We start from the raw sequence: 27,641 nt of genomic DNA on the forward strand, positions 1-27,641 counted from the left end.
TAGACGTGAAATATAAATTAAATTCTGCAGTATTAAATAATAAAAAATTGGTTTGCGGTGTAAGAAACTCTAATATATTGGTTAATGTGGCAATTTGTGGAACAGAACAGTGATCGAACTAAGTAGCTGGACAGAAACAGAGGAGAGAAGACTTTTTGAAGGGTGAGGGGTGTGAGAGGGCAGGAAAAGCAGATGTTTAGGGTGTGAACATAGACCTGACAAATAAATAATTTTAATAAGGTGAATGACCTGTTTAAAGATCATACAGTAAAAGATAAAAGGGTGAAATAATGTGGATTATACAACTGAAGGTAGGGATGAGACGGGACAGAGGCGACATAACATTACCATGAGATGATGAAAGCAAAAGGAAAAAAAAAAAAAGTACAGATCATTTAGTGGCCTGGTTTCAATACCCACTTTTGAGGGAGGCAGAAAGCAGAGAGGTGAATGTGTAAGATGCAGGAATTACAGATATGGGTTGCTAGCTCCTTACCCAACTTTAAAGGATGTAGTGAATCGGGAATCATTTCTTACAATTCATGACAATGCTGACACAGACACTCTCGTTCTGCAAGGGGGAACCATGTACACGCACGTATACATGAAGTACATGCATACAAAAGGTTCCTGTGAGCTATATAAAAGGCAGCCAATTCATGGAATAGTAATGAGATATGTAGCCAGTGTGTATACTGTAAGACCCTCCCAGCCCACCCACCCTACATATTGACTCTTCACTCTGTTTTCTTCTTCAGCGCTGCTGGAAGTTTTGCCTGAATCCTAGAGAGGAAAAAAAAAGGGAAAGGAATTTGATGCACAATGTAAGATCTAAGTCACAAATGAGAAGAAAAATAAAAGGAATTGGTCAGCAGGATAGAGCTTCTCTCAGATAAAATGGTTTAATCTGAAGAAAGTGTGAGAGCTGCAGCCGATCAGTGGTCGCTAATAGGCTGCAGCGCTCATGTGAGATAATGTGACGCACACAAGCGCATATAAGTTTTTTTATCTTCTGATTTTAAAGATGCTATAGAATACCTTGCCACCAAGTGAAACTTTTTTTCTAAAAATGAACTTACTTCTCAGTTATTGACTTCACATGGCTCTGTACCAGAGACACATAATGATCGATCTGTACCTAAGGGGAACAAAAATGAGAGGAACATGAAAACTATGCTGTAAAAAGTTTACTTGCATGGGAGATAAAGTGCAGTAGCCACTAAATAATGTTTGGAGTTGCGTTGTTTTTCTCTGTACATTGCTTATATCTGGTCACTGTGGAGCGAATATCGGTGACCGGCGGGAGTGTCGGACTCTCACTGATCTCTTATCAGTCTCGGACAATCCCTCTAAGGGTATGAGCACATGCAACACTGCAATTCTGCTGCTGGAAGGTCTGAAATGGAAAAATCTGCGGCTGTATTGTTTAACTGCGGTTCAGCCTAACATTTCACTCATTGCATTGGAAAGTGTAAAATCCATTGCAACAGTTCCAGTATAAATTGACCTACTGCGGACATCAGATCAGCAGCGCGTGTTAATTTACATGTTTGCATGTGTAGGAGATTTGTTACACTGTTACATACACTGAATTTTCCCAACTGTAAAATCAACTTCTTAAGCAACCCAGTCTATAGCATAATGCATCATTAAAGAAACACTAAACACAGAAAATACAAGGACGTTATGTGTTGCTGCAAGGGAAATGCATTACATGGTTGCGTTGAGTCCTCTAGAATCAGAGACACTAACATCCATAGGCCCCAACTAGGTATATGCAAAAGAATTTTCTGATGTGATAACGCTGGAACATGGTTTTCTAGAACCCTTCTATTTTAGGCTCCGTACCACCTAAATGGACCTACCTTGTATTTCTCATAGACAATCGGAGCAGTGAATGCAATCAGGACACCTAAAGGAACATCAAGGCACAAAATGAGTAGCTGAGGTCTATCATTACATACATAACGAGCTTACAGAACAGTTTCTTACCAAGAATGAGAAGTGTGATCCCGTTAAACACAGCTCCAACGTAGGTCATCAGCCACATAAGAAGGGCAAACTGGTTGGAGAAAATTTGCAAAAGCGATTTAAGTGCGGAAGCTACTAAATAACTGAATATACATTTCAGCATGCAAAATATGACATTACTGCATAGTCCCCCTATCAAACAGTAGTGGCCCTCAGACCAATCTTTCACACAATACAATTTAAGACATTTTTCACCTTGAGCGAATCTATCAGGTCCTCCACAAGGAAAAGCCTCACAATGTACTTCAAGGCGCTGTTGACGTGAGCAAGAGATGCATTTGCTTTTTTCTGAAGGCATTCAGAAGACAGTGTGATATCCTTGTCCAGCAGAGACCTGTGAAATAAATTAATATATTTGCCATTAATTATTCATATTTTACTATTCGGTAGGGTAGAAATGTAATAAACCTACAAAATAAAAAAAAAATCCCACAATATTGTTTGCTCGGAGATTAGCTCTAGTTTCTTAGCAGAAATTCTATTTCTCAAATGCAGCTACATGTAATAGGTAGTGATTAACCATATTAACATGTGCTGTATGTGGCTTCTATCACCCTCTGATCATTTGCCTGATGCAAATACAGAAAGGGCATGATATGGCTGCACATCCCCAGTGACGTCGGCTCATGGGATAAGGTTTCATGAGCAGGCTGTGCAGCAAAATATTGATCCCAGGGGCAATTTCCTTATGAGGAGGAGTTTTCTAGTTGAGACAATCGCTTTAAAAGATGGGTGTAATTGAAAAGTGCCTGAAAAAACAAGCAACATACCAATTTACGTTTAATTAAAATTGTGCAGTTCTCCAGAACATCATAACTTTGTTCTTTATTTACAGCTTAGTGCTTGTAAGAACATTTCTATTGAGTTTGTAAGAACTTCACCAAACCCGGAATGGTGTAGTGCACTGCTAGTGTACCGACTGTGCCGCTACGTCAGACCCCTCTGACATCAGCTTATCAATCCTGCAAACAAAAGGATGGAGTGTGTGAAGGTCCAATTTCTTCCCGCTCCGCTTTCCCCGACACATGCCATCAGGGGAAAGAGTCTGGACATCAGAGGTAGACCGGCCAAGCCAGATTAAGGAGTACTTTAGTCAACACCCAGCAGATTGTAAAGCCAGCTTTAAGCTTTAATACAGACTATAAATCAGGATGACTGAAAAATGATTATGTTAATACATTGATGTAACCTACATAAAATATTGTGCATCTTTAAAAACAGTCACGGAAGTAGAATCTAAAATTTGATTCATGCGTGCCAAACCGCAAATGGCACGACTGCAGCCAAGTATATTACTCTGAAGACCCAGCTCTTCTCAGCACCGCTGCAGGCGATTGCCAGGTGTCTACCCATGTAGACATGAGGGAGAGATCAGTTAATCACCAGCAGCAGTGCTGAGAAGAGTTGGGTGGGGGTGGTGGTAGACTATTCATGTCTCCGGCTCTGGTCCCCCCGACTGGATCTTCAAAGTATACACTTTTTGAAATAATGGAGCATTTTAAAGAATGATATACCTGTCTGCAATGGTGCAGCCTGGCTCTGCTTCATGCCTCCCGCTGTTTGGGCAGCATGATTCGCCACACAGTGTACTAGACTCCATAGACCCCCTGACGAAGGCTGGTCCGAAACGCGCGTCGGGGTGGACACGCACTTATTGGGAGTCCCTGCATCTATTAGTGGTCAAGGTAAATTATTGATATGCTTGAGGTATACATGAACAATTGTGTATGTAGACTTGATACCACATCCACGTATACAATGGCAGGATGGTTTGTTATGTATTATGTGGTAGTACTAGTATGTGTCATCAATTTTTGATACCAAGTGAGAAATTACACATATACATACACACACACACAATTGTATTGCTCCATTTTTTTTTTTTTTTTACACATGCGGTCCATACATATAACAAAAAAATAGTAATACTCCCAATATCAATTTACACACAGAACTTTTACACAGTGCACGATAGTCACCACGCAAAAAAATGGAAGTAACAAAAATGTGTTAAAATAAATATTTTATTTTAAACAAGATGAAAATAATTAAAATAGGAAAAGGTACCAATGTAAAGGAAGACAAAATGGAGCCTTTTTATATTCCGAGAAAAAAAAAGGTGAAACTATAAAGCTTTTTACACACAATGTGTTTCACTTGTCAGCTGCCATAAATTACTTCAAAATTGATTCATATATTCAAAAAATAAACTTGATTAACACCAAGTAGGTATATAATAAAGATAATACAGTACTCAGTCCATCAAAGGTACAAAAAAATTTCAACATGGCATTTCATCTTGATTATTCTGCCACTAAACAGCCCAGATATGCTTAACACTGAATTATTGTCAAAACTATGTCAGAGCTTAATACAGCAACAGGTATGGCCAAGGTAATACATCAGATGATAATAGTGCTGTAGGTCATAAAAGACACATAGATCCAGCACATAATTATTTAATGTTACTATTTATAGAGGTAATTATGTGCTGGATCTATGTGTCTTTTATGACCTACAGCACTATTATCATCTGATGTATTACCTTGGCCATACCTGTTGCTGTATTAAGCTCTGACATAGTTTTGACAATAATTCAGTGTTAAGCATATCTGGGCTGTTTAGTGGCAGAATAATCAAGATGAAATGCCATGTTGAAATTTTTTTGTAACTTTGATGGACTGAGTACTGTATTATCTTTATTATATACCTACTTGGTGTTAATCAAGTTTATTTTTTGAATATATGAATCAATTTTGAAGTAATTTATGGCAGCTGACAAGTGAAACACATTGTGTGTAAAAAGCTTTATAGTTTCACTGTTTTTTTTCTCGGAATATAAAAAGGCTCCATTTTGTCTTCCTTTACATTGGTACCTTTTCCTATTTTAATTATTTTCATCTCGTTTAAAATAAAATATTTATTTTAACACATTTTTGTTACTTCCATTTTTTTGTGTGGTGACTATCGTGCACTGTGTAAAAGTTCTGTGTGTAAATTGCTCCATTTTTGCGTACCCCTTTCTCACAGTTCCCCCACACATTTGTTTGTCTCCCATTTGTTCCTCCATCCTCTGTATATTTTATTTAATACATTTTGTACCCTTTGTAATATTATTCTGGACTACTGTTCGTCTTTTTTGCTTTTCTATAAAATCTATGACGAATGGTCCATCTAGTCCGTATATATACTAGCATGATGGACATGTTCTAATTTTCACCTGATCTATATATATATTGATGTTGAACATGCTATTTTTTAAGAGCCATTTAGACAGGATTTCCTAAGTACAAGTCATCAATGTCATGGTAGTGGACAATTCCTTTAATTTACCAACCTAAAGTGACAAACCTATTCTAAAAAGCATTTAGTATTGGATTTATAGGGTCTCTAAACAAAATGACAATAAAAACTAAAAAAATAAATAATAATAAAAAAAAGTCCCTTACTTGAAAGGGTGTCCTTCATCAGACTTTTGGACGGCTTGCATAACAGACTTATAGATGCGGAAGCTAATAGTGACGGTCAGCAGGGCTAGAATCATATAGGAAATAACACTAATGATGCTGAAGGCTGCAAGCGACAATAGCAGAACCATCGTCCCTCCAAAGACCATTCCAGATTTCTTCACATCCCTCCAGAAAAGCAGGTCATGAACTAAGAATAAAGAAATTGAGAACATTAATTAACTCAAAGGAAATACTGTGCACATCATGAAATTCAGCAATGTTAGGTATAGCCATGATAGTACTGCCTTGTGAACATTAATAAATCAAAATTAAGATTTTTAGAAAAAAAATATGGGTTTTGGAGGCGGAGATTCATGTAGCACAAGGCTTCTTTCAGATGGCTGCAATGCAAGAATTGATTAGCAGAAAGCAGTCTTACATTGCAAGATAATCGTGAACGAGAGATAAAAAAGCTCATTTCACAACTATCTTGCCAAGTAAACAGGCTGCCAATCACCCGTTCATCAGGAGAAATGATCTTTTGGGCAGTGTAAAAAAAAAATCATCGTTCTCGGCAATGCATCATCCTGTGTAAACAGAACTCGCGCTGCTGAGGACTCTGGCAGCCTATGTGCACTGAGAGATCTAGTACAGATCAGTCGGTGGGCACCGTTTACTTTTCGTCTTTCTGTGTCAACAGGCATTTAAATGACCGCTGGTCAGTACAAGTTAACCAATCAGCGGTCATATCATGCTGCCAGTCGGTCCATGTAAACAGGCCCTTGTTCAGATGTCAGCATTAAATCTGATGTGCAATTACAAGGCAGAAATTTGTCAATGATTTGCTGAAGGTAGCCTTTGTAAGCAAAACACATGGAAGTAACATGCTACTTACTTCAAGGGCTGATTTTCTTTCCCCTATGGTGCTAAAAAAAAAATTTTGCACAGGAATTTCCCATGGTATGTGGGAGTGGTTGCATATATTCTATTTACATGCAGACTAATCAGATTTGATGTGGATTTTACTGTGGAATTTATGCCAGGTCCAACATGTGTAAATGGACCCTTAGTCACATCTAGCTGTTAACTTTGCTCTACATCATGAAAGTAGCACTTCGCATAAGTCAGTATTGTATCACAGTGTCAGTCTAAACTACGTTTCCGTTAAGAGTATTTGCTGCATTTTTTCTTGTTGCGTATTTTCATGCACAAAAAAAGTGCAGCATATCCCGATATCAGCCCCTCCAAAAATAAATTAAAAACTAGTACATTGGGCACAAGATTTTTTTTCTTTAAAACACTGTGGATATTGACCTGCGGTGCACTTTTTAAATCCAGTGTGTCAATTTCTCATAGAGTAAAAATTTAAGTTTATAGGAAAATGTTTGCATTATATGTGGAAAATTTGCAGAAAAACAAATTTATTTTCAGTCTGTGATGTTACTGACTGTGCCGATAAAGTTTTATCAAAGCTGGGTTACTCAGCAAACAGGAAGTTTACAAAACAAAGCAGTTTTATTTAAAACAGGACACCAAAAAGGGACAAAACTGCACCTGAAAAAATGTGAAAAAAAAAAGCATGGAAAAAAAAAAAAAAAAAAAGAAAAACAAATACAACTCACACGTAACTTACGGTAGCTAATTGGTGTAGAAATACTGCAGGGAATCTGTATAATCACAAATGCACCAAATATTCTTTATGGGAACTTGGCTTTAAATTGAATTTATTCTGAATGATTATCAGGAATAAGCGATCCTGGGAACGCTCTTTCCTAATAATCGTGCAGTGTAAACAGGCTGACTATACCTTGACGAATGAGGAAAATGAGCACTCGTTAAATTAAATGGTCTTTTGGAGGAGTTAAAAAATAAATTGTTTTTGGCAGCAGCTGAAGACAGCGGCTGGTAAGTATACTAGGGGCAGGGAACTTAGATTAGTAGCACCACTCCAGCGCTGGAAAAACCCCCCGCTGGAGTGGAGCTTTAGAGTGGGCCCCGTTAGGAGTCCACTGTATTGTTTGATTGTTCTCATTAGCCAACTGAAAGGTCGCCTTTAGTCTGGATGTCATGGAGCGTGCAATTTCTATAAGTGTTAAAACAGATGATTCCTATACCTTTTTGGCAAAAAAAAATTTCCATTTTGGGAAAGAAAAAAAAAAATACGAGGCCCATGTCCTTTTTGCTTTGACAATAACGGTTTACAAAGGTTTGCCAATATGGAGAAATTTCGTATATTCAGTTTTCAGATCATGAAATAATGAAATTTGGAATATAGAATATGTGAATAGCAGAGGGAAGTTTAGCACCACTGCCGTGGTCATTTTACATTACATTGAACAAAAGAAATGAGTAGGGTAATGAAGAGTTAACGGTGGTTAATGTAAACATAAATCAGTAATATATATGAATAAATGGACATTTACAATGCATCTAATTGAAAAGTGGCAGATTCCTCACTTTTTAGTGGCCTGTAATGACCATTTTTCTTCCTGTCTACAGGCTTTCTGTAAATTTCTGTAATACTTCCCACCCCCCCCATAAAACCACTCTACTTTAGGATTTCAATCTGGTCCTGAAGCAACCCAGACAGGTCACATCTTGAAGATTTTTAATAGAGATGCGTATGCTTATTATTGATTTAGTGAAACTAATTGAATCACCCATGCGTTACCAAGGAAATCATCGATACAGGATATGAGGACTGCACTGGAAAACACTCCACTACGCGGTGAATAGAAGACACGGATGAGAGGGGAGGAGGGGGATGCACTGCTTATTCTCGGAGAGGGAGCAAAAGTGGTGGAAATATGGATTTGGCTCAGTGTGCAGAGCAAAGCACTAGCCTCATATTAGGGCTCTTAAGTAGAGAAAGAAAAATCACTGACACTATGCTTAAAAAAACAAAAAACACCCACATAAAACATATTCGGAAACAGTTAAGCCAGCATTCTCCTACCAAACATGAAAGAATTAATCCTACCGTCATAAATGAGTATTGTCAGATAGTGCCTGTAAATACAAGCAATTATTAAATTTACTGCTTATTCAAATTTTCATCCGTTCTTAAAGATAAACTCTTTACAGCTTGTTGCCTTGGAGACCGAGCACTGCTGCTAGACAGCAGAACATGCATGGTGCTCTCAAGCTCTTTTCTCTTGAGCTTGTAAATGCACTATTTTGATCACTGGAGTGCATAGTTACTTCCTAATCGTGGCCAGCTTCAGAGCAAAGTTTACAAGCTAGACAGCAGCGGTGGTGGTCGGTCTCCTAGGCAACAAGTTAGTTGTAAACATAAAAAAATTGTTCATATCTGAAAATTTTAATAAGCAATAAATTACAAAAGTGCTCGTTTTATACAGACACTATCCAACAATATCCATCTATGAAGATAGGAATAACAGTTTTTCACTGTCGTGTCAGGTCTTATCACAGATAAAACTTGGACCTGTAATAGTCTATGGGGCTGCTCACAACTGTGTATTTTTGCAGACTAAGTGGTTCACACCAAAACATGGAAACATCTCTGATGTTGATCCAAGTCACGGATCAAAACCGCACCAATAGAAGTCTATGGGTAAGGGAAAATGTAATAATAAAATTATATATATATATATATATATATATATATATATATATATATATATATATATATATATATATATATATATATATATGTATCTATCAGCAATATCATAATATTGTGGTTCATAGCACTTGGGAGCTGTCCAAGCCTGTATCACATATGACACAGGACCATAACTAATTACAAAGTTAATCTGCTTGCCATTTTTCCACTATTTTGCTGGCTGTGTCCAGAGATCCGGCCAGCATCAGAGCAGAGCTTGCGAGCTCTTTAGAAAAGAGGTTGTAAGAGCTGTGCTCCTTGCCTAAGATACTAGCCACTTCTGGGAGATAGCAGAAATCTTGCAATTTTTCACACTGTTCTAATATTAGATTCATCCTTTTTTCCCCCTTTTACTTGAAGCTCTATAGGGTGAGCAGTGATCATCACCTATTAGTTGATGGAGGTTACCAGGGCTGTGGAGTTGGTAAGCCAAACCTTCGACTCAGACTCCTCAATTTCCATGACACCGACTCAGACTCCACAACTCCGACTCCCTCATTCATGGCTCATGTTTAAGTGATACATTTACAGTAGGACACATTTTTCTCAGCTAAAAGTCTAGACCTTTAGATCAGGACTAGGACAGACATTTATAGGACATTTCATAACTTTCCCAAATTCTTATTAAAAAAATATTCCCCACAAACTGAATTGAACTACTGTACCCAATTTATTATATATTTTAGGAGTCAGATTCAGTCCATTTTATACCGACTCCAACTCCACCAAAATGGGCACCGACTGACTCCACAGCCCTGGAGGTTACTGTGATTAAACAATCAATCTAGAGGCATTACCCTCCTTTGTAATCCAGTCTGGTATGACAATGAGACTGCTGAAAAGTCATCAGTACAGAATAGGAAGTGTGAGTCTAGTATTAGGTCTAGTGGCCAGTGTAAAAATTGCAAGATTTATGCTTTTTTTCTTTTAGATATATTGAAAATGGAAAAAAATACAATTAAAATACATTTAAAATAATATTTATTTACTACTGGACAACCACTTTAACATAAAAACTCGATTTAAACCATAGGTCATTTTCTGATGACACAATCCCTTTAATTATCTTTTCTGTGGTCCTCTATAAAGAAACCTTTAGTTCATTAAAAAGGTTAAGGCTATGTGCCCACGTTGCATTTATGAAGCAGAAAATTTCTGCTGCATAAATGCAAGTCCTCTCCCGGGAAAACGCATGCGGAATTCCGCACGCGTTTATCGCGCGTTTTTCGCGCGTTTTCCACATGCGGAATTGCCTTGCGTTTTTTATGCATTGAACAAAGGCAATTCTGCTTGCGGAAACGCAAAATTAAATGACATGCTGCGGATTTTTGAACGCAGCATAAACGCTGCGGAAAAATCCGCAGCATGTGCATAGAACTTGCGGAATCCCATTGGGGACCATGGGGTGCGTGTTACCAAGCGTTTTTCAAGCGTTTACGCTGCGGAAATTCCGCATCAAAAACGCTTGAAAAATGCTACGTGGGCACACAGCCTTACTTTCAACTATCTAGAAAAAAATTCTGGCGTATTATTAATAATAAATAATAATAATCTTTTTATTTATATATGTATCAATGGTAAATGCTTCAACTGAATGGAGTATATTTCACCCAACTGAAAGGGATTTAAAACCATAGACAAAGCAATTACCGTCAGCGATCAATAAATCATTTAAGTCACTACTGATAATACAAACTGCTCAAAAAAATAAAGGGAACACTTAAACAACAGAATATAACTCCAAGTAAATCAAACGTCTGTGAAATCAAACTGTCCACTTAGGAAGCAACACTGATTGACAATCAATTTCACATGCTGTTGTGCAAATGGAATAGACAATAGATGGTAATTATGGGCAATTATCAAGACACACTCAAAGGAGTGGTTCTGCAGGTGGAGACCACAGACGACATCTCCGTACCAATGCTTTCTGGCTGATGTTTTGGTCACTTTTGAATGCTGGTTGTGCTTTCACACTCGTAGTAGCCTGAGACGGACTCTACAACCCACAGAAGTTGCTCAGGTAGTGCAGCTCATCCAGGATGGCACATCAATGCTAGCTGTGGCAAGAAGGTTTGCTGTGTCTGTCAGCGTAGTGTCCAGAGGCGCTACCAGGAGACAGGCCAGTACACCAGAAGACGTGGAGGGGGCCGTAGGAGGGCAACATTCCAGCAGCAGGACCGCTACCTCCACCTTTGTGCAAGGAGGAACAGGAGAACTTCCAGAGCCCTGCAAAATGACCTCCAGCAGGCCACAAATGTGCATGTGTCTGCACAAACAGTTAGAAACCAACTCCATGAGAGTAGTATGAGGGCCCGACATCCACAGATGGGGGCTGTGCTCACAGCCCAACACAGTGCAGGACGCTTGGCATTTGCCACAGAACACCAGGATTGGCAAAGTCGCCACTGGCGCCCTGTGCTCTTCACAGATGAAAGCAGGTTCACACTGAGCACATGTGACAGACATGACAGAGTCTGGAGACGCCATGGAGAGCGATCTGCTGCCTGCAACATCCTTCAGCATGACTGGTTTGGCAGTGGGTCAGTAATGGCGTGGGGTAGCATTTCTTTGGAGGGTCGCACAGCCCTCCATGTGCTCGCCAGAGGTAGCCTGACTGCCATTAGATACCGTGATGAGATACTCAGACCCCTCGTGAGACCATATGCATGTGCGGTTGGCCCTGGGTTCCTCCTAATGCAGGACAATGCCAGACCTCATGTGGCTGGAGCGTGTCAGCAGTTCCTGCAAGATGAAGGGATTGAAGCTATGGACTGGCCCGCCCGTTCCCCAGACCTGAATCCGATTGAGCACATCTGGGACATCATGTCTCGCTCCATCCACCAATGTCACATTGCACCACAGACTGTTCTGGAGTTGGCGGATGCTTTAGTCCAGATCTGGGAGGAGATCCCACAGGAGACCATCCGCAACCTCATCAGGAGCATGCCCAGGCGTTGTAGGGAGGTCATACAGGCACGTGGAGGCCACACACAATACTGAGCCTCATTTTGACTTGTTTTAAGGACATTACATCAAAGTTGAATCAGCCTGTAGTGTGTTTTTCCACTTTAATTTTGGGGGTGACTCCAAATCCAGGCCTCCATTGGTTAATAAATGTGATTTCCATTGATGATTTTTGTGTGATTTTGTTGTCCGCACATTCAACTTTGTACAGAACAAAGTATTCAATGAGAATATTTCATTCATTCAGATCTAGGATGTGTTATTTGAGTGTTCCCTTTATTTTTTTGAGCAGTGTATATACGTGTAGATGTTCAAGCTTGACCCAACAGACCTGTCAGCTAGGATGGAAATACATTCCAAAAAGCAAAATAACTCAATAGTAAGTAGACTTGCATTTATAGTAAGCCTTGTGTAAATGTGGAGGTCCTAATAAAAAGCATTATCCAGGACTTTGCTTATTTTTCCCTATGGGGCTAAGAATTTACAGGCAGGTAGTTAACTACCAGCCTGTTTTGCCCGCTGACGGTCATGGACCACTCCTGCATCATTTGACATTACGTCAACAGAGCAGCTCTTCTTCTTTCAATCTGCTTTGTCAATGGCGCATCACGCTGATTGACAGCCAGCTCCCTGCAGTTAACCAGCGGGGAGCCGGCTGTCAATTAGCATTACATCTGCAGTGGTGCCTCGTCCACAGAGCAGAGGAGAAGAAGCTGCTGTGTCTACAGAAGCCATGGAATTGCTGGCAGAAGCGATCTGCGACCGACACCGGGCAGAACAGGCAAGTAGTTAGCAACAACGTGCCTGAAAATAAGCAAAGTCCCAGATAACCCCTTTATACTACCTGGTTCTAGGTAATGTAACAAATCATTCATCAAGGGATTAAAACATTTCAGTACTTTAGAAAAACAATCTTGCAGTATTGATGCCAGGTACTGAACTACCATCACAACCAAGCCAATAAAGGTACAAGAAACAGCAATTTAGACCAAATCTATAGCATTTTTTAAAAAATATCATAAAAGAAAAAAAAAATCATCAAAGAGCAGGACTCCTATTATTCCCATTAGGGTACTGTACAAGAGCAAAAGCTGCTCATCTTTCTAAACTGGAAGCACAAAACAAGTTTAAAGGAAGCATTGCACTTATAGAATATCAGTATGCTAAAAAAAAAAAAAAAAAAAAAAAAAAGGTCTGAATAGCGCAGGTCAGCGGGCAGAAGCACGGAGCTTCTGCATAAGCACTTCCTCGGGTTCATACATTTTCTATGGAGATGTTACACCGCTGTGTGCACGCGCTCATGCAGAAGCTCAGTGCTTCTCCGCCCGCTGAGAAGTGAGCTTAAGGAAAGCGATCGTTGGGGTTCCCAGGTCCTCAAATCTCAATTACCTAAGGAAGCATAAAAACCATTAGCAAGAATTACAAGTGGCATTAGTTATTTTAAAGCAATTTGCTAGAAGGCCCACCAGTTTTGGAAAAACAATAGATCTAAATCTAATCATTCAAGGTGAGGGGACACAGGACTAGCTAGTTTAACAAGTGATTACTTTTTAACCTCCCATATCAAACGGTTCTGAAAGATAAGATTGTCCTTTACTTGCAGAGATGCTAAACAGCACTATCAAGGAATGTATAAATGAGTAAACTGAGCAAATAACCAACTTATCTAGAAGGTCCATCTTCACCCAAATGCTATATATACACACACATACCAGAGTCCATAAAAACAGATAACTATTGTGCTCACACCCCATTCTTCGAACCCCTTGGGCTTTATTTGCACAGACAGTAAACAAAAAAATGCAGCAAAAATAAATATCCTAGCCATTCTTCCCTAAATCTCTTGGTTAGAAAACAGCCATCAGCAGAAAGTGACCTATTGCTTAACCAGTTCAGGACCAGGCCATTTTGGGGATTTGATTTTTTGCGCTTTTAAGGTCTCAAAAAACAAACAAACAAAAAAAAAACCTCTAGTTCAGATATTAAAACAATTTTTGCCTTTTTCGTGCTACGCAGGGTTTTATTGTTAAGTGATCTTTTTATTTTGCAGATACTGGGGGAAAATATTAAGAAAAAAATTAAATACATGTGTTATTTTATTTATTTTTATTGACACAAAGGACTGCTGAAAACATTTTATGTGGTGTTCCCCTTTCAGTAGAAATTATTTTTATATATTAAACATACTTTTTTCCCCCACAGGGGATGGGGTCAGAAACAGATTCAGACTGGTAGTTTTCAAGTTTTGTTTATTCATTTTTTTTCTTGTTTTATTTTTTCATTTCTTTTGCACACTGTGCCCCCCATAAGGAATTATAAGACCTTTGGTGGGGGCATTTGAACAGAATACTTTTGTTTTATTGCCGATTTCCCCTGTAACTCGGGTTGGTACATTAGTTCCATTTGCAGAAGAAAAGCAGTATTTTCTCTGCATAGAAAAGCCGACTTGGTTTCCTAGGAACCAGTGGGGCTTTTTTTTTTTAGGCTTTAACTTTCTGTTTCAGGAAACAACACATGTACATTAGCCACAATGGTCAGACTCTGACCTCATCTTTTGTACTGAAACTTCTTATGAGCATGTGCAAAGATTACTGTAATGGAAGGGAGAGCAGAGTCAGCTGTAACCGCCTATTAGGATTGTGTACTCCTCGCACATGCTCATTAAACACTTCAATACAAAATATAGTGTCAGGATCCATCCATTTTGGCCATGTACACGTGTAATGTTGAATATTGACAAAAATGTTTGTAAATTTAAAACAAAAACCTGATTTAATCAACAGGTCATTTTCTGATGATGGCGTCCCTTTCACACCTCCATTCTCTACAAAACTAATTAGAAGACTGCGTCAGAAAAATCTGGCAGACTAATGGGTATTGTGGGTTTTATATTGTTTTATAACACTATATAATACTATTCAGTGACAATGAAAATAGGGACTTGGATCATAGAGCCTACATGTATAACAATGGCTATAGAGAACACTATATAACTGAAGTGGGAATTTGGAGAATTTCATGGACCTATCCACAACACAAGCCAGCAATTGAGGGAGGAAAAAATAAAAAAGGGTGTTGCTCAGTACTTTTATATTGATGGTCTACCAATGGGCTAGGCCTTCTATAAAAAAAAAAAAAAACATAGGGGGTACGAAACCCGGCCCACCCGCCAATTAGGTGATCCCGATGCTGGATGAATGTGATCAGTTGCGGAGCTGTACAGCTCAACGCCATCACCTGTATAGTGGCCGCGGCCGGGTACTGCACATCTGCCCCTAATCGAATGAATAGGTTTGGATATGCAATACCTAGATGCGGACACTGTACAGTTGAAGGAGCTATTCTATTCCACAACTGATAACATACGGTTGCTGCTGACACTGGCAAAAGTTGATCGACAGGAGTGCCAGGTGTCGCACCTCCACCGATCTGATATGGATGACTTATCCTACACAAATAGGCCATCAATATAAAAAGTACTGGATAGCCCCTTTAAGGAATTTTGTGTTTTAGATGCAATTTTCTTTTACAGAAAGCCTGAGAGAATGAGAAATAAGTATGTAATATATATTCATATATACATACAATTAAATGCACAGTAGATAAGGAGAAGTACACAGGAAGGATACATACATGCCAATTCAAACTTACATAAAAAGTACAAGAAGCAGGTAAAGGTAAAAACTGGATAGCCGTGCATGGCAGCAATGTGTACAGAGAGGGCAGATTGCTTTGCCAAGAGCAAGCTGCACATGCGGTGAGTCAAAGATGTGCCGCTGGGCATCTATGAGGCGTATCTGCAATGGGTATTAAGACATCTAGCGCATGCCAGTGGTTCATGGCTCATGCCAATTGTGCATGCCAACAACAGATGACTAGGCATGAACGGTATAAGTCAAAAATGTGAGGATCATGCCAAAGGTGCATTGGATAACAATTCTTCTTTACCTTTGATAGTTGTAATAGTAGATTCGAGGTGGAGTTCTTGATCTGGTCTTTCCTGAAAGCTGGAAAAATGAGGAGAAGGGATTTCTGGAGAGGACTCACGACTTTCCGAGTTCCAGTCTTGTACCCCAGCAGCCAATGCTTTAAGTGCTTCAATTGTCAAACTTTCCTGCACTTCATCTTCTATGGGCTCAGACTGGTGTGTAGTTCCTGTATGAGGGTCATTAATACTCGTTTCTGCCAAGTCAACAAAACTTTCACTATGTGGGGAGTCTGGGGTCTTTGAAATTGTGCCGCTGAGCTTTTCCGAAACACTATTGGTTAAAGGTAATGTTTTGGAATTGGTTATCGCAGTCTCAGATTTTAGGTCTTCTCTTCTAGGTTCATTCCCATGTTGTGCATCACCAAGTTCAACCCAGCCATCCTCGGCATGTTCCCTTTGATCTGCCACTGAAGCTTTTACTCTCCATCCGGCATCTATAACTGTATCGTCAGACTCTCCAGAGCTATCCAGGTCTTCCTCTACATCTGGCCACCGAAGATCAGTTTTTGAATCATAAGAACCATCTTCAGTTTTTACAGTACCGAGATAGTCGCATGTGTCTACATGGTGTTCCACACAGCTATAATTTTTTGATGGTTTGCAAGTTTTTTCTATGCCCTCGTGCAAAAATGTAATCCGATGGTCAGATGACTTAATAGGCGCTTCAACAGTAGCCAAATATCCAGACTCAAAGTCCTCCGGCCTGTGTGTTATGACATTCTGCATAGAAGACTTTCTAATAAATTGCTCCTCATTGTCAGAAAAACTTGGGTTTCTGTACCCAGCTAAGAATGGTTCGGCCTCAGGAGACTGGTCATAGAGGGGCCTTTGGGCAGAAATTTGTGAAAGTCCATGGCTAGTAGCTTTGTCTTCACAGTCCTTGAACTCAAAGCCTGAGCTGTTGGCAATCATTTCAAAAGGAGATCCAGGAGATTCTGGACTCGGGTGTTTAGGATGAAGTTCTGGAGAGAAGGGTGTCAGAGAAAAGTCTGTAAAGCGTCCAACTAACAAATATTGCCTTTTCATGACAAGGCAATGACTTTTACAATGGACTCATTGACAGAGCAATTAAAGAATGGGGTCAGATGGGTACAAGAGAGCAGGAGCTACAATGCTACATTTAATTGCCCAAGTGGTTATCATTGTTGTTTAAAACAGTTTTAAAGAGGTTGTCCAACACTTTAGCATTGATGACCTATCCTTAGGATAGGTCATCAATGTCTGATCGGCCGGGGTCTGACACCCAGCACCCCCCGCTGATCAGCTGGTATCGGCGGCGGCCGGAAGTAATTACTTGCGGAGCTGCTCCATCTATTTGTAGTTGCCACTGAGGGGTACTACACAGCCTCTTATTGATTTGAATAGGGGGTAGATGTGCACTACCAAGCCCCAGCCACTACAAGTAGACGGCCAGCTCCACAAGTAAGTACTTCCGACCACTGGCACCGATAACAGCTGATCGGTGGGCGTGCTGGGTGTCGAACCCCAGAAAATCAGACATTGATGCCCTATCCTAAGGATAGGCAATCAATGTAGAAGTAATGGCCACCCTCCTTAATGTCTGAGTGGGTCATACAGAACTTCTTTGGATCATTTAATTTCAACATCGCTATAACACTAAATAACTCATATGGAGAGAAGCAGAGTTTGGCACAACTCATGACATTAGGATACATTATCAGTAGGTTAACCTGGAACTGTAAGCTGACCACATACGCTAGATATTTAGGGCCCGACTCATTAAGGCTTTTATGCCAGAAAACTGGAATGAAACACTTTGGGAGGGTTAAAAATAATTGCTAAATTTTTAAGCAAAGTGGAGTTGCGCAAAACATTTGGTGGTTTCACATCAGTTCGAAATCGCTTGAGCAGGATGGGATGTGGCTACGTCCACCCATCAAACATCAAATTCAGCAAAAGCGTTGCAGTTTGTTGCTCTAGAGATGCTACTCCAGCTCCTAACTGAAGTATAAATTCTGGCAAGGGGCATGCGCCGATTTCATTAAATAGTGGCTCATCACACTCCAGCGAGCCCTTCATTGAACCTGGTGTGCGCAACTCCTTTATTAATGGATTGGCCCCTATGTGTCGGAGCCCACCGATTTTAATCCAGCATCTCCCCTTACAGCAGATGCCGAGAAAATTAGGATTGGGCATGTTGAATTTCATCTGCCTTATCAAGGGCCACCAGGAGTCTTGCAGCAGTTATGATTCAAAGAACATAGTCAACTGACTAAATGACAAATTCAGCTGTGCCACATATGGATTTAAATACATTTTTATACAAAATGTGCAGGTATCATTCAGAGTAAGAAAGTCAGCTACCACGATGCATCGGCATGCGTTTTTCCCACTTTTTTTTTTAAACAGGATTTATTTCTTAGAATGGGCAACTTTAGTATGCCAATCTGACCAAAGCAAGACATCTGGTTTTTTTTTTGGCTGACCATCGCTCCAAAAGTCACCCCCCCCCAAAAAAAATACACAAAAACAAAGCACATATGAAAAGGACCATAGATTATAATGTGTGCACATGTACACAGATGGATGAAGCAGGCTCGTGAATGAAGGCAGTAGTGTGGATACAAGAATGTACCACAGCATACCAAATAGAATATCCATCTTTTTCACTGGCTTGAAGTGCTGCCTCCGTTTTTGTTAATAAAGGATTCATCCTTTGTTTGCACTCATGTGCTGCCATTTTTGTTACAAAAGATCACAGAAGGATTAGCTCTGTATAACCCTCTCAGATCCAGCTAAATAGAAAAAAAATGCTAGTGCAATCAGCTGCTGCAAGGTACAAACTTTTCGATATCTACACATAAAGGTTACACATTCTAAAAACAAATGTATATAAGTTTTAAACAAAGTATAGAATAGACCTCAAAAATCCTAAAATCAGTACAATGTAGGAAAACAAACGCACGCTGACTACTCCTCTGTATAAACAGGGCTTCTCGGGTTTTTTCTACTGGGCCCCAACATGCTGATAACTGGGCTTTATCAGATGTGACCAGCAACATGATCTCTACACTCAATGCTCTCGCCCCAGCAACTCATCACAAATGATTGGGACGAACAGTTTAAAACCATTTTGAATTACAAATGTTACCATTTCTACCTGCCAAACTTCATAGTGCACCCAATGCTTATTAGCCAGCAAACATCAGATTTTCTTCTATTTAAAGTGAACCCAACATCAAAAATGTAGTTATTAAATCACTTTCAGTATTCTCAAAATATCTGTCTAGAAGTCCTTGTGTTTAAATCCTGCTTTTAACATTTCCGATACTACTGCGCTCCACTCAATCTCACCATTTGGGGGGGTGCTTCAGTAGGGGCTAGGCATGGTCTTGGTGTGCTGAACTGGACCTTCAATCAACACAGAGTGGACACGCTAAAAAAAGGAAGCCATGACTAGTCGTCTCCACTGAAGCTCCGCCCAGATGACTAGTGAGAACTAAACTAGAAAAGTATTTCAAGACAATTGGCAACAAGTGCGTGGTTACAGTCGCCTCTCTCTATACACTGAGCAGTGCCTGAAGCCAAGCCGGCCCATCACTATAGCTGAAAGCCCAAGGCTGCTAGGGGGAATAAAGTTAATTTCCTCCTGGCAGTGGGGCTCTCAGTGCCGACGCCAGTCACCTTCAGAACGCTATTAAACTGCAGATTAACCCCATACCTGCAAATAAATAACAGGGGTTTTTTTTTCACATGATCGGTTCCCACTAAACATTTTTTTCTCACTTTTGAAGAACTCTGTTTTACGGTTTAATTCTAGGAGCTAAAAATCTGTTTTGGTCATGTGATACAGACACAGGTGCTCGATTTGTGAGTCTTTGCATCGGAGCTTTAACAGGTCAGGTCACACAAATAGGTCTAACAAATAATCAGGACCTCTTTTTAGCCCCTGGTTGTAAACACAGGTTTCTAATGAATGATAATAAGCAGAGATCAAGAAAAACAAGAATGACTGGCCGGGAAAGCATTTTGGTAAACTGTACAGCTTTTCATTATACAAAGAATAACAGTAGCTGAAAAAGGAAAAACCCTTTTAACCTATCTTCAGGCAGAAATTTGGATAAAAGGTACAATTAAACAGATATACTGTTTGCATGTGTCAAGAAAGGTAGTTTTTTTTCTTTTACCACCATAATTGACAACCGAACATCTTTCTGCACTATCTGGAAAAGTTTAGGGATTTCCAAAAATTAGCTGCAGCGGTTAGTCATCAATCAGGTAAGACGAAAAGGAGAGAAGTTCAGAGTATCTAGCCAGGAGGAAGAGGAGGAGCAATAGGGAATCCAGGGGAGAGTATTTTTTTTTTTTAAAGCATACAAGATACTTGGCCCATACAGTAATTCAAAGGGGATTCCCAAATATTTCCTTTAAACACAAAGACACAAGCAAATAATTGTTAACATAAGTAGTAAAATAAGTGACAAATCTGAGTGGTTTCTGCTGCAAAAGGAGGAGAGGTGTGCAAAGTAAAGTATACAAAAAGAAAAAGCAGTTGAAAATTAGAGAAAGGAGATGGTTGATGTTTAGGAAAAAAAAAAGTACAAATTGATAAGCTTACAATGCATGTCACTAGCTCTGGTCTTCCTCCAGATTCTGAATATGACCTTGCATACGTCTACTGTATACATTACAAAGAAGCTTCAGTTCTACAATATTGCATTTCTTGTGTTATTTCAGATCGATCTAGTCCTTCCTCCACCCTCATAACCCTGTAGGCTATAATGCCAGGGTTACTTTTCTCCCTGCTGCCGAGATGATATTTCTCAGTCACTGCAGCCAGGCGGGTGTAACAGTTTTCAAGGCTCCAGATCAGCCTATCCTTCCTCTATCTGTTTATCCAAAAGTCAAACCTCCTTCCCCCCCAATGAGAACAAAAGTCATTTTTTCTCATCCTAGGGTAAAGAAGAAACCTGGTGACAGATTTCCTTTAAGTGTCACAAGCCAAAAAGTACTAGACAATTTCTGTGAATCAATTTGCGTTGGTGAAAGAATATCCTCATTAGCACTTACAGACTATTATTGTAACTGCTGCATGCACGCCATAGTGTCACATTGCGATTATAGCTCCTTAGGCTCCAGATGATTAATAGAAACAAAAGCAAGCTTTGTTACACCAGCACAATCCATGCCAGAAATAGGAGGAAGTGAGGGAGCAGCACATAGTTTAGAGAAGTTACAACTTTGGAAACCAACAGAAAAGACGGGTCAACAGGCCAGTATATCCACAACACCACAAAAACACACTTGAAAAAAAGACCAGGAGAGATGGAAAAGTGATAGTATTTTATATGGCTTTGCTACCCAATCAAACGCTAAGCTGTGCTTATTAGCACTTGGAATTTTAGGATAACTCAACTGTAAATGCGGGCATGTCACTTTTCCTGCACGACAGAAGAGATTTATACATTTCTTCTGGTATTGCTATTTTAATCATTTTTTTAAGAAAGTTTGTAATAGATGATAGAGAGAAAAAAAGGTTATTTCTTCAATGATCAATCACTCTCAAAAACTGCTCAAATCTGTCTACAGATCTGTCTTCAGTAAGGGATCAAAAAAAATTGCTGCTAAAAAAAAAGCCTAAGAAAAGGGGAAAAAAGCAGAAGGAGAAACGTCTGATGCATCTAAGTGTACAGGGGAATAATTTCTAAAAACGCAAGATACCAGTCATATTATTTCTCTTGAGCACATGGATCTGCTAATTCTATTAAATAAGACCTTTCACTTGCTCAAAAAATTGCGCTAAATACATTGTAAAAATCCCAAAGCTCCCCTGATTCCGTCGCTCTTTTCCATTTTGCACTGCGTCGCTACAATGCACAGATATTCACATTTGTTTATTCTGGAAAGCATTATGTGAAATCTCTGCTTTACAGCTCAACTGGGTGTGGCCCCAGAGAAGACTGAAGAAATTCACAGTTGGACCACAAAGCAGAGATTTCACATAGCGCTCTCCAGAAGAAACAAATGTGATCACTGCAATGGAGCGACACAGCACAAAACGGAAAAGAGCGGCAAAATCAGGGGAGCGCAGGGGTTTTTACAAGATCTTTAACTCATTGTTTATGATAAAGTGACAGGTCCACTTAGTCTCCAAAATGTGCACTTACAATTTAAGCCTCTATCTCCCCGACAAATGCAAGCCTTGTTAATTTTGACTTTTACAACCACAATGTCTCAATAGTAATTCAAATATTTTGCCTTTTATCAAGTAACACAATTTTACTGTGACCTGTAGGTGACCAAATTGCAATGTAGCCCTACCCTAATGAAAATTTTCGACGTCTACAGCAGTTTTCCCAACAGACCCATTGTAATCATTGATCCCTTAAAGCTTTTAGCTGCTGAATTATATGAAATTTTCCATGTACAAATGAGACGCTTGAATTTCAATCTAGGAAACTCTCGCTAATGTAAACCCATTAAGTAGCCAACCCCATGTCTCTTGCCTCCATTTCCCATTTCTGCATAGTTTTCATCTGTTTTCTCAAAGACTTGTCATTCATAGTTGGTCTGTGAAGGTTGTTGTTTTGGACGACAATGTTACACAGATTGAAAATAGAAATGCGTCCATCAAGTTCAACCTTTCTCCACCAAACCTACATTCTCTATTACTATATTTATAACCCACAATGCCTTTTGTTGTGAGAAAAGCATCCAGCCATTTTTTAACCCCCTGAGTTTGGGCATTCCACAGTATGACTGCTTAACTGTAAAGAACCCTTTCCTATTTAGATGTCAGAATCGCCTTTCCTCCACCCATAATGAATGTCCCCTGGTCCTTTGTAAGGTCTTTAGAGGGAATATATTATGTGCCAGTCCTTTGAATTAAGCACACGTTTATATATGTAAATGGGATCATCGCTGAGGCATCTTTTTCCTAAGCGAAATAATCCCAACTTTTCTAACCTCTCGTTATACGAGAAATCTTCCACTGCGTGTAATAATCTAGTTGCCCACCTTTGAACTGACTAGCTTTCCAATATTCTTGTTAAAGGGAATCTGTCAGCAGGTTTTTGCTACCTCATCCGAGAGCAGCATGATGTAGGGACAGAGACCCCGAATCCAACAATGTATCACTTAATTTACTGGGTGCAGACGTTTTCACACAATCAAGAGTTTTTACTTAATGCAGCAGAGCTGAAAAAGCTAACCCCGCCGACACCAGGCTCCCCATGTGTATAGACAGTGAGCTGCTCATCACAGAAGGGGGTGGAGTCATCGACTGCACATGTGCCAGCTAGTCAAAGCAATGTTAATCACAATGTGATTAAACCTTCAGTGTAAGTAAACACCACCACACAGCTTGACATGTGACACATCATTCAATTCAGTGTTTTAACCTTTACTTCATGCTGTACTCGGATTACATAGCAAAAACCTGCTGACAGATTCCCTTTAAAATGGTTTAAGATAAAAAGACAAATAACTAGTCGATCTCTGCTGTGGTCCACTCTGGGTTTCCACTAATGGACTGCAGATCTGCGTTTCTGCATGAACAACTTTTTAACTACAGGACCTTAAAAATCCCAAACACTGCAGATCAACAGCCATTGGTTGGTATCTACAGTGAAAAAGAGCAGTTTGCAGAAAATGGTCTAAAGTGGCCTTTTTTCTAAATACATATTTCAGGGTAAAGAGGCAAAGAGTACAAAGAAAGGAATAAAAACATTGCAAACTAAAGAGCACACAGAAGTGTAAGTTACCTGGCTACTTCCAAATAATGAATAATTTGTCGGGATATACAGAAGTTACAGTCAATAGATTTAAAGTGGTTGTTCGGCAGCGCTCACTTGCACGCCTGCAGGTAAGTGGCGCTGATGTCTGTCTGCACACACCTGCCGGGGTGTGTGCACGTGACCTATACCAAGGAACAGACAGGTACGCAACACCTGTCGATTGTGCACGTGTCCCGGGTGGTCAGCACCACTCGCCTCCTGATGCGGAAGGGAGTTGCACCAGACAACCCTGATAACACTGTATAGACCGAAATACAGCTGACTACTGGTTTAGGACCATTCGCATCTGTTTGGGGCATCTGTTTGAAGCTTCAGCGGCAGATTTTGTAATATCATTGTCAGACACTATACTGGAACCCGACAGAAACTAAACTCAAAAGGGGTCTGCCAGGCGTTAATGGTGTCTTGTTAGTAAGGGCTTTGGTACTTCCGACAATTTAGTAAGTTTACTCCTACGATAGAGCAAAACTATACAAAATACTGACTAAATCATAGATCTTAAAAAAAATGGCTTAACGGTGAAGATTTGGGACAACTGCAAATTTCAGAGTCTCTTAGTGGTGCTACTTAATTTCCAGCCGCTTTCGGAAATAATTCTAATAAAAGGAATCTGACAACACTTTGTAACCTAAAACTAATGCAGAAAAAAATGCTATTCCCAGTCTAATTATGCTTTGTAGTCGATCACACAACAAAGGAGCGACCCGGATAATAATGTAATTGGCTAAAAATATCACATAACCGGGTACTATTTCCCTGCTCCTCTGAGTATAATTTACATTGGCAGAAGGAAGTCTCTGATATCCCCCACAGAGCTATATTCTAACTAAAATACATTATATATTTTTTTATTTTATATAAAAAAATCTGGCAGAGTCCGTTAGGTTTCCAGCATTTTTGACAGTAGTAATAGTGATGCATACTGCAATACTACATAAAGCAGATGAGATCAGGGCCTAAAAGTTGCATCAGCTGCATCAAATACATTTTAAAAGGAAATATTCTGCGTGTAATACATTCTAGGAATCCATCAGAGAAGAAACATCACTTAGTCATAAGGCGTGCCTAAGCTATTCAATACATCTGTATGCATATAAAAGAAGAAAAGCACGTGTCACGGTAATATATCAGTATACAGATTGGAATTCTACCTGCACAGCTGCCGCCCTTCTCTCCAACCGATGAGGAGGAAATATGTGAAGACTGATGTCCACCAGTTTCGGCCATTGTTGCTGGCAATCACTGTATGTAGACAACACATGGATGTTTGAGAAAGCACGAGTACATCAGAAAATACAATAAAATTAATAGCTTGAAAATATATGTACTATAGGCAAGCTGGGCAAGGGCTAGGGATGGACATTGCTTTTAGTGCCATTCTTAGGCTCTGGTGCTCATTTACATTACTGTGCAGTTATGGGCGCCGAATGGAACCCCCCCCCCCCACCAAAACGCTATTTCTGTCACTTGATGCACTCCAACGGCCCAGAATTGAATCCAGTGACCGTAATGGTGTAGCTGTGAACACAGCCTTAAAGGGGTTGTCCAGGCATGGGGTTCAAGTCACAGTTACTCTATTTAACTACAAACTTGGGAATCCGCACAGTGCGCACTGTCATGATTCTCCGGTGCTGGGCAGATCAGTGACCGCAAGTTTGTGATTTGAATACATGTGGTCATGTGCCAACTAGACGTGCTCTGCCTCACTCAATACAAGTGAATTGAGTGAGGCAGGACACATCTAGTCGGAATGTGGCCAGATGTATGCAAATCACATACTTGACTGACCGCCCCCAGTGCCGGAGAATCCTGACAGCGTGCACTGTGCAGATTCCCATGTCTGCAGTTACATAGAGTGAGCAATCCCAGCAATGACCATACACAGGAGCGCTCAGGCTCAGTCCAGTGTTCCTGTGTTCTCTGAGAGAGCTGAGCCAGAATCATCTGCCCACTGTATCTCCCTGCAGAAGGAAAGGATCGGGTGATGCAATTCCAACAACACAAACCTTGAGTCCCCCATACATGTATGGTTCCCCGATCTTGTCAAACTCAGCAGGATCAAACAACTTTTACCTAATATGTGCCAGGGTTTTAAAGGTTTGTACCGACATGGCGCAGACGCTGCACATTTTCTGGAGGAGTGATCGGGATCAGCTGAACTTCTGTGACCAATATTTTTGGTCTCAGTTGAGATAAGCTCCGACTGGGGATCGCTTATACGCCCTTCCCCAATGAAAACACATGAATGTTCATTTGAAATCAGCATGCGTGTATGAGGTGTTAGTCAACATGTACATACAGTTTCCTCATCCTGTCCATCAAAATCTGAATGCTCCCTTCGAATTAGGACGTCCTGCCATGTCCAAAAGTCAGGGATAAGCGATTGAGACGTTTTGATCTTACCACTCATATGTGAAAATTGGAGCCCTAGCTGTGGTTTTCACAGATACCACTCGTACCCATGATATTCTATGTGGCCATTTACATGTCCGATTTTATCCCTTGGACAGAGTGGTCAGCGGAAAATATCAGAGACATTTCCCAATTTTGATCCAAGAGTTGGATCAAAATTGACAATGCAAGTCTATGGGTCTGTGAAAAAAATCGTACCGCACTCGGATGATATCCTAGTTACATTCCATTTTCATGTACTGTCAGAAAAGAGAATTTTTTTTTTTTTTCTCCACGTACGATGACACTGACCACACTCTGATCAGAATAAGCGGTCTATTTTTCTCATGCACAGAAAAATAAAACTCAGATGTATAAATGAGCACTTAGTCCGTACATTATACAGGCATCTAGGTAAGGCTCCTGAGACAAGGCGCAGCACGGTTTATCAATAAAGTGTCCCACCACCAGGACTACTCTCCCTATTATCTCCACCTCAAATTAACCATTAACATGGAGCAATCTGGTTCTCAGAGGAAGAAGATGGAAGGGGGATTTAGAAAGATGTCAAAAAAATTGATACAAGCAAAAATTTGTTTTCCAGATTCTGTATATGTATATACACATGACTGGCAATATTAAGTGTGTATATATATATATATATATATATATATATACATATACACACACACACACATATACAAACAGGTTACTGTCACGTCAATGACTCCATATAGTTGGGCCTATAGTGAGCATGATGTGCAATCTAGTTCAGATATTGGAACATATGCAAAATGTGAGACCTCTAAAAAAATAAATAAATAAATTTAAAGAAAAAATAAAATATATATATATATATATATATATATATATATATATATACACATACTATATATACACACACACATATGCATATTATATACATACTACACATATGTGCGCATACACACCCTACATGCTGCCGCAGTCACACAAGCCCATCAGGACGCACCTAATGCCTGACAACGCAGGGGGAGATGAGCCCAGGCAGAATGGTACAGTCCACCATGCCCGGCCACCTCACACAGATAACATATTAGCATCCACACCAGCAGTAGAAATACAATAATTAGATAATATATACGTGCGTATTCCCGTCCTTCTCCTATCACCGAGCGAACAGGCGCGACACCGACACAATGACGCAGCGAACGGGCGACGTTAGCGGAAGGCGGGGCTTTTTTCCCAGCAGAAATTATAACGTTTGGGCGTTGCGCTGAGGAACTCCTAATGAGCATGCGCACTCTGCCTTTCTGGCATGTTCCTCTTTTTTTTTTTTGTATATAAGAAACTTTATTAACACTGGGCTAATGTTATAAAAGTCACACTATTATTTTTAAACAGATTGAAATCTAGAATTTGTTAATTATACATTTACTAGTCTAATTGGTATC

The 27,641-nt window shown here is 39.9% G+C and overlaps 1 protein-coding gene across 2 annotated transcripts; it reads right to left on the bottom strand.

The window, feature by feature from the left end:
- Window positions 1–27,514, bottom strand: RTN3 (reticulon 3). Of its 2 annotated transcripts, XM_073658557.1 has the most exons (9): window positions 27,332–27,514; window positions 24,969–25,059; window positions 16,021–17,022; window positions 5,481–5,688; window positions 2,227–2,365; window positions 1,993–2,062; window positions 1,866–1,912; window positions 1,080–1,138; window positions 1–783 (listed from the first exon to the last, which is right to left on the bottom strand). In XM_073658557.1, exons 2-9 carry the CDS (start codon window positions 25,042–25,044, stop codon window positions 738–740), a joined length of 1,647 nt encoding a protein of 548 aa, XP_073514658.1. In that variant the 5' UTR covers window positions 25,045–25,059; window positions 27,332–27,514; the 3' UTR covers window positions 1–737. The 2 variants fall into 2 exon arrangements, with proteins under 2 accessions (XP_073514658.1, XP_073514659.1); XM_073658558.1 differs by lacking the exon at window positions 16,021–17,022 and having other exon boundaries at window positions 27,332–27,502.
- Window positions 27,515–27,641: the final 127 nt, after the last annotated feature.

The sequence above is a fragment of the Phyllobates terribilis genome, unplaced genomic scaffold (assembly GCF_046119375.1).
Source record: "Phyllobates terribilis strain yellow unplaced genomic scaffold, ASM4611937v1 Scaffold_13__5_contigs__length_258822181, whole genome shotgun sequence".
NCBI lineage: Eukaryota > Metazoa > Chordata > Amphibia > Anura > Dendrobatidae > Phyllobates > Phyllobates terribilis.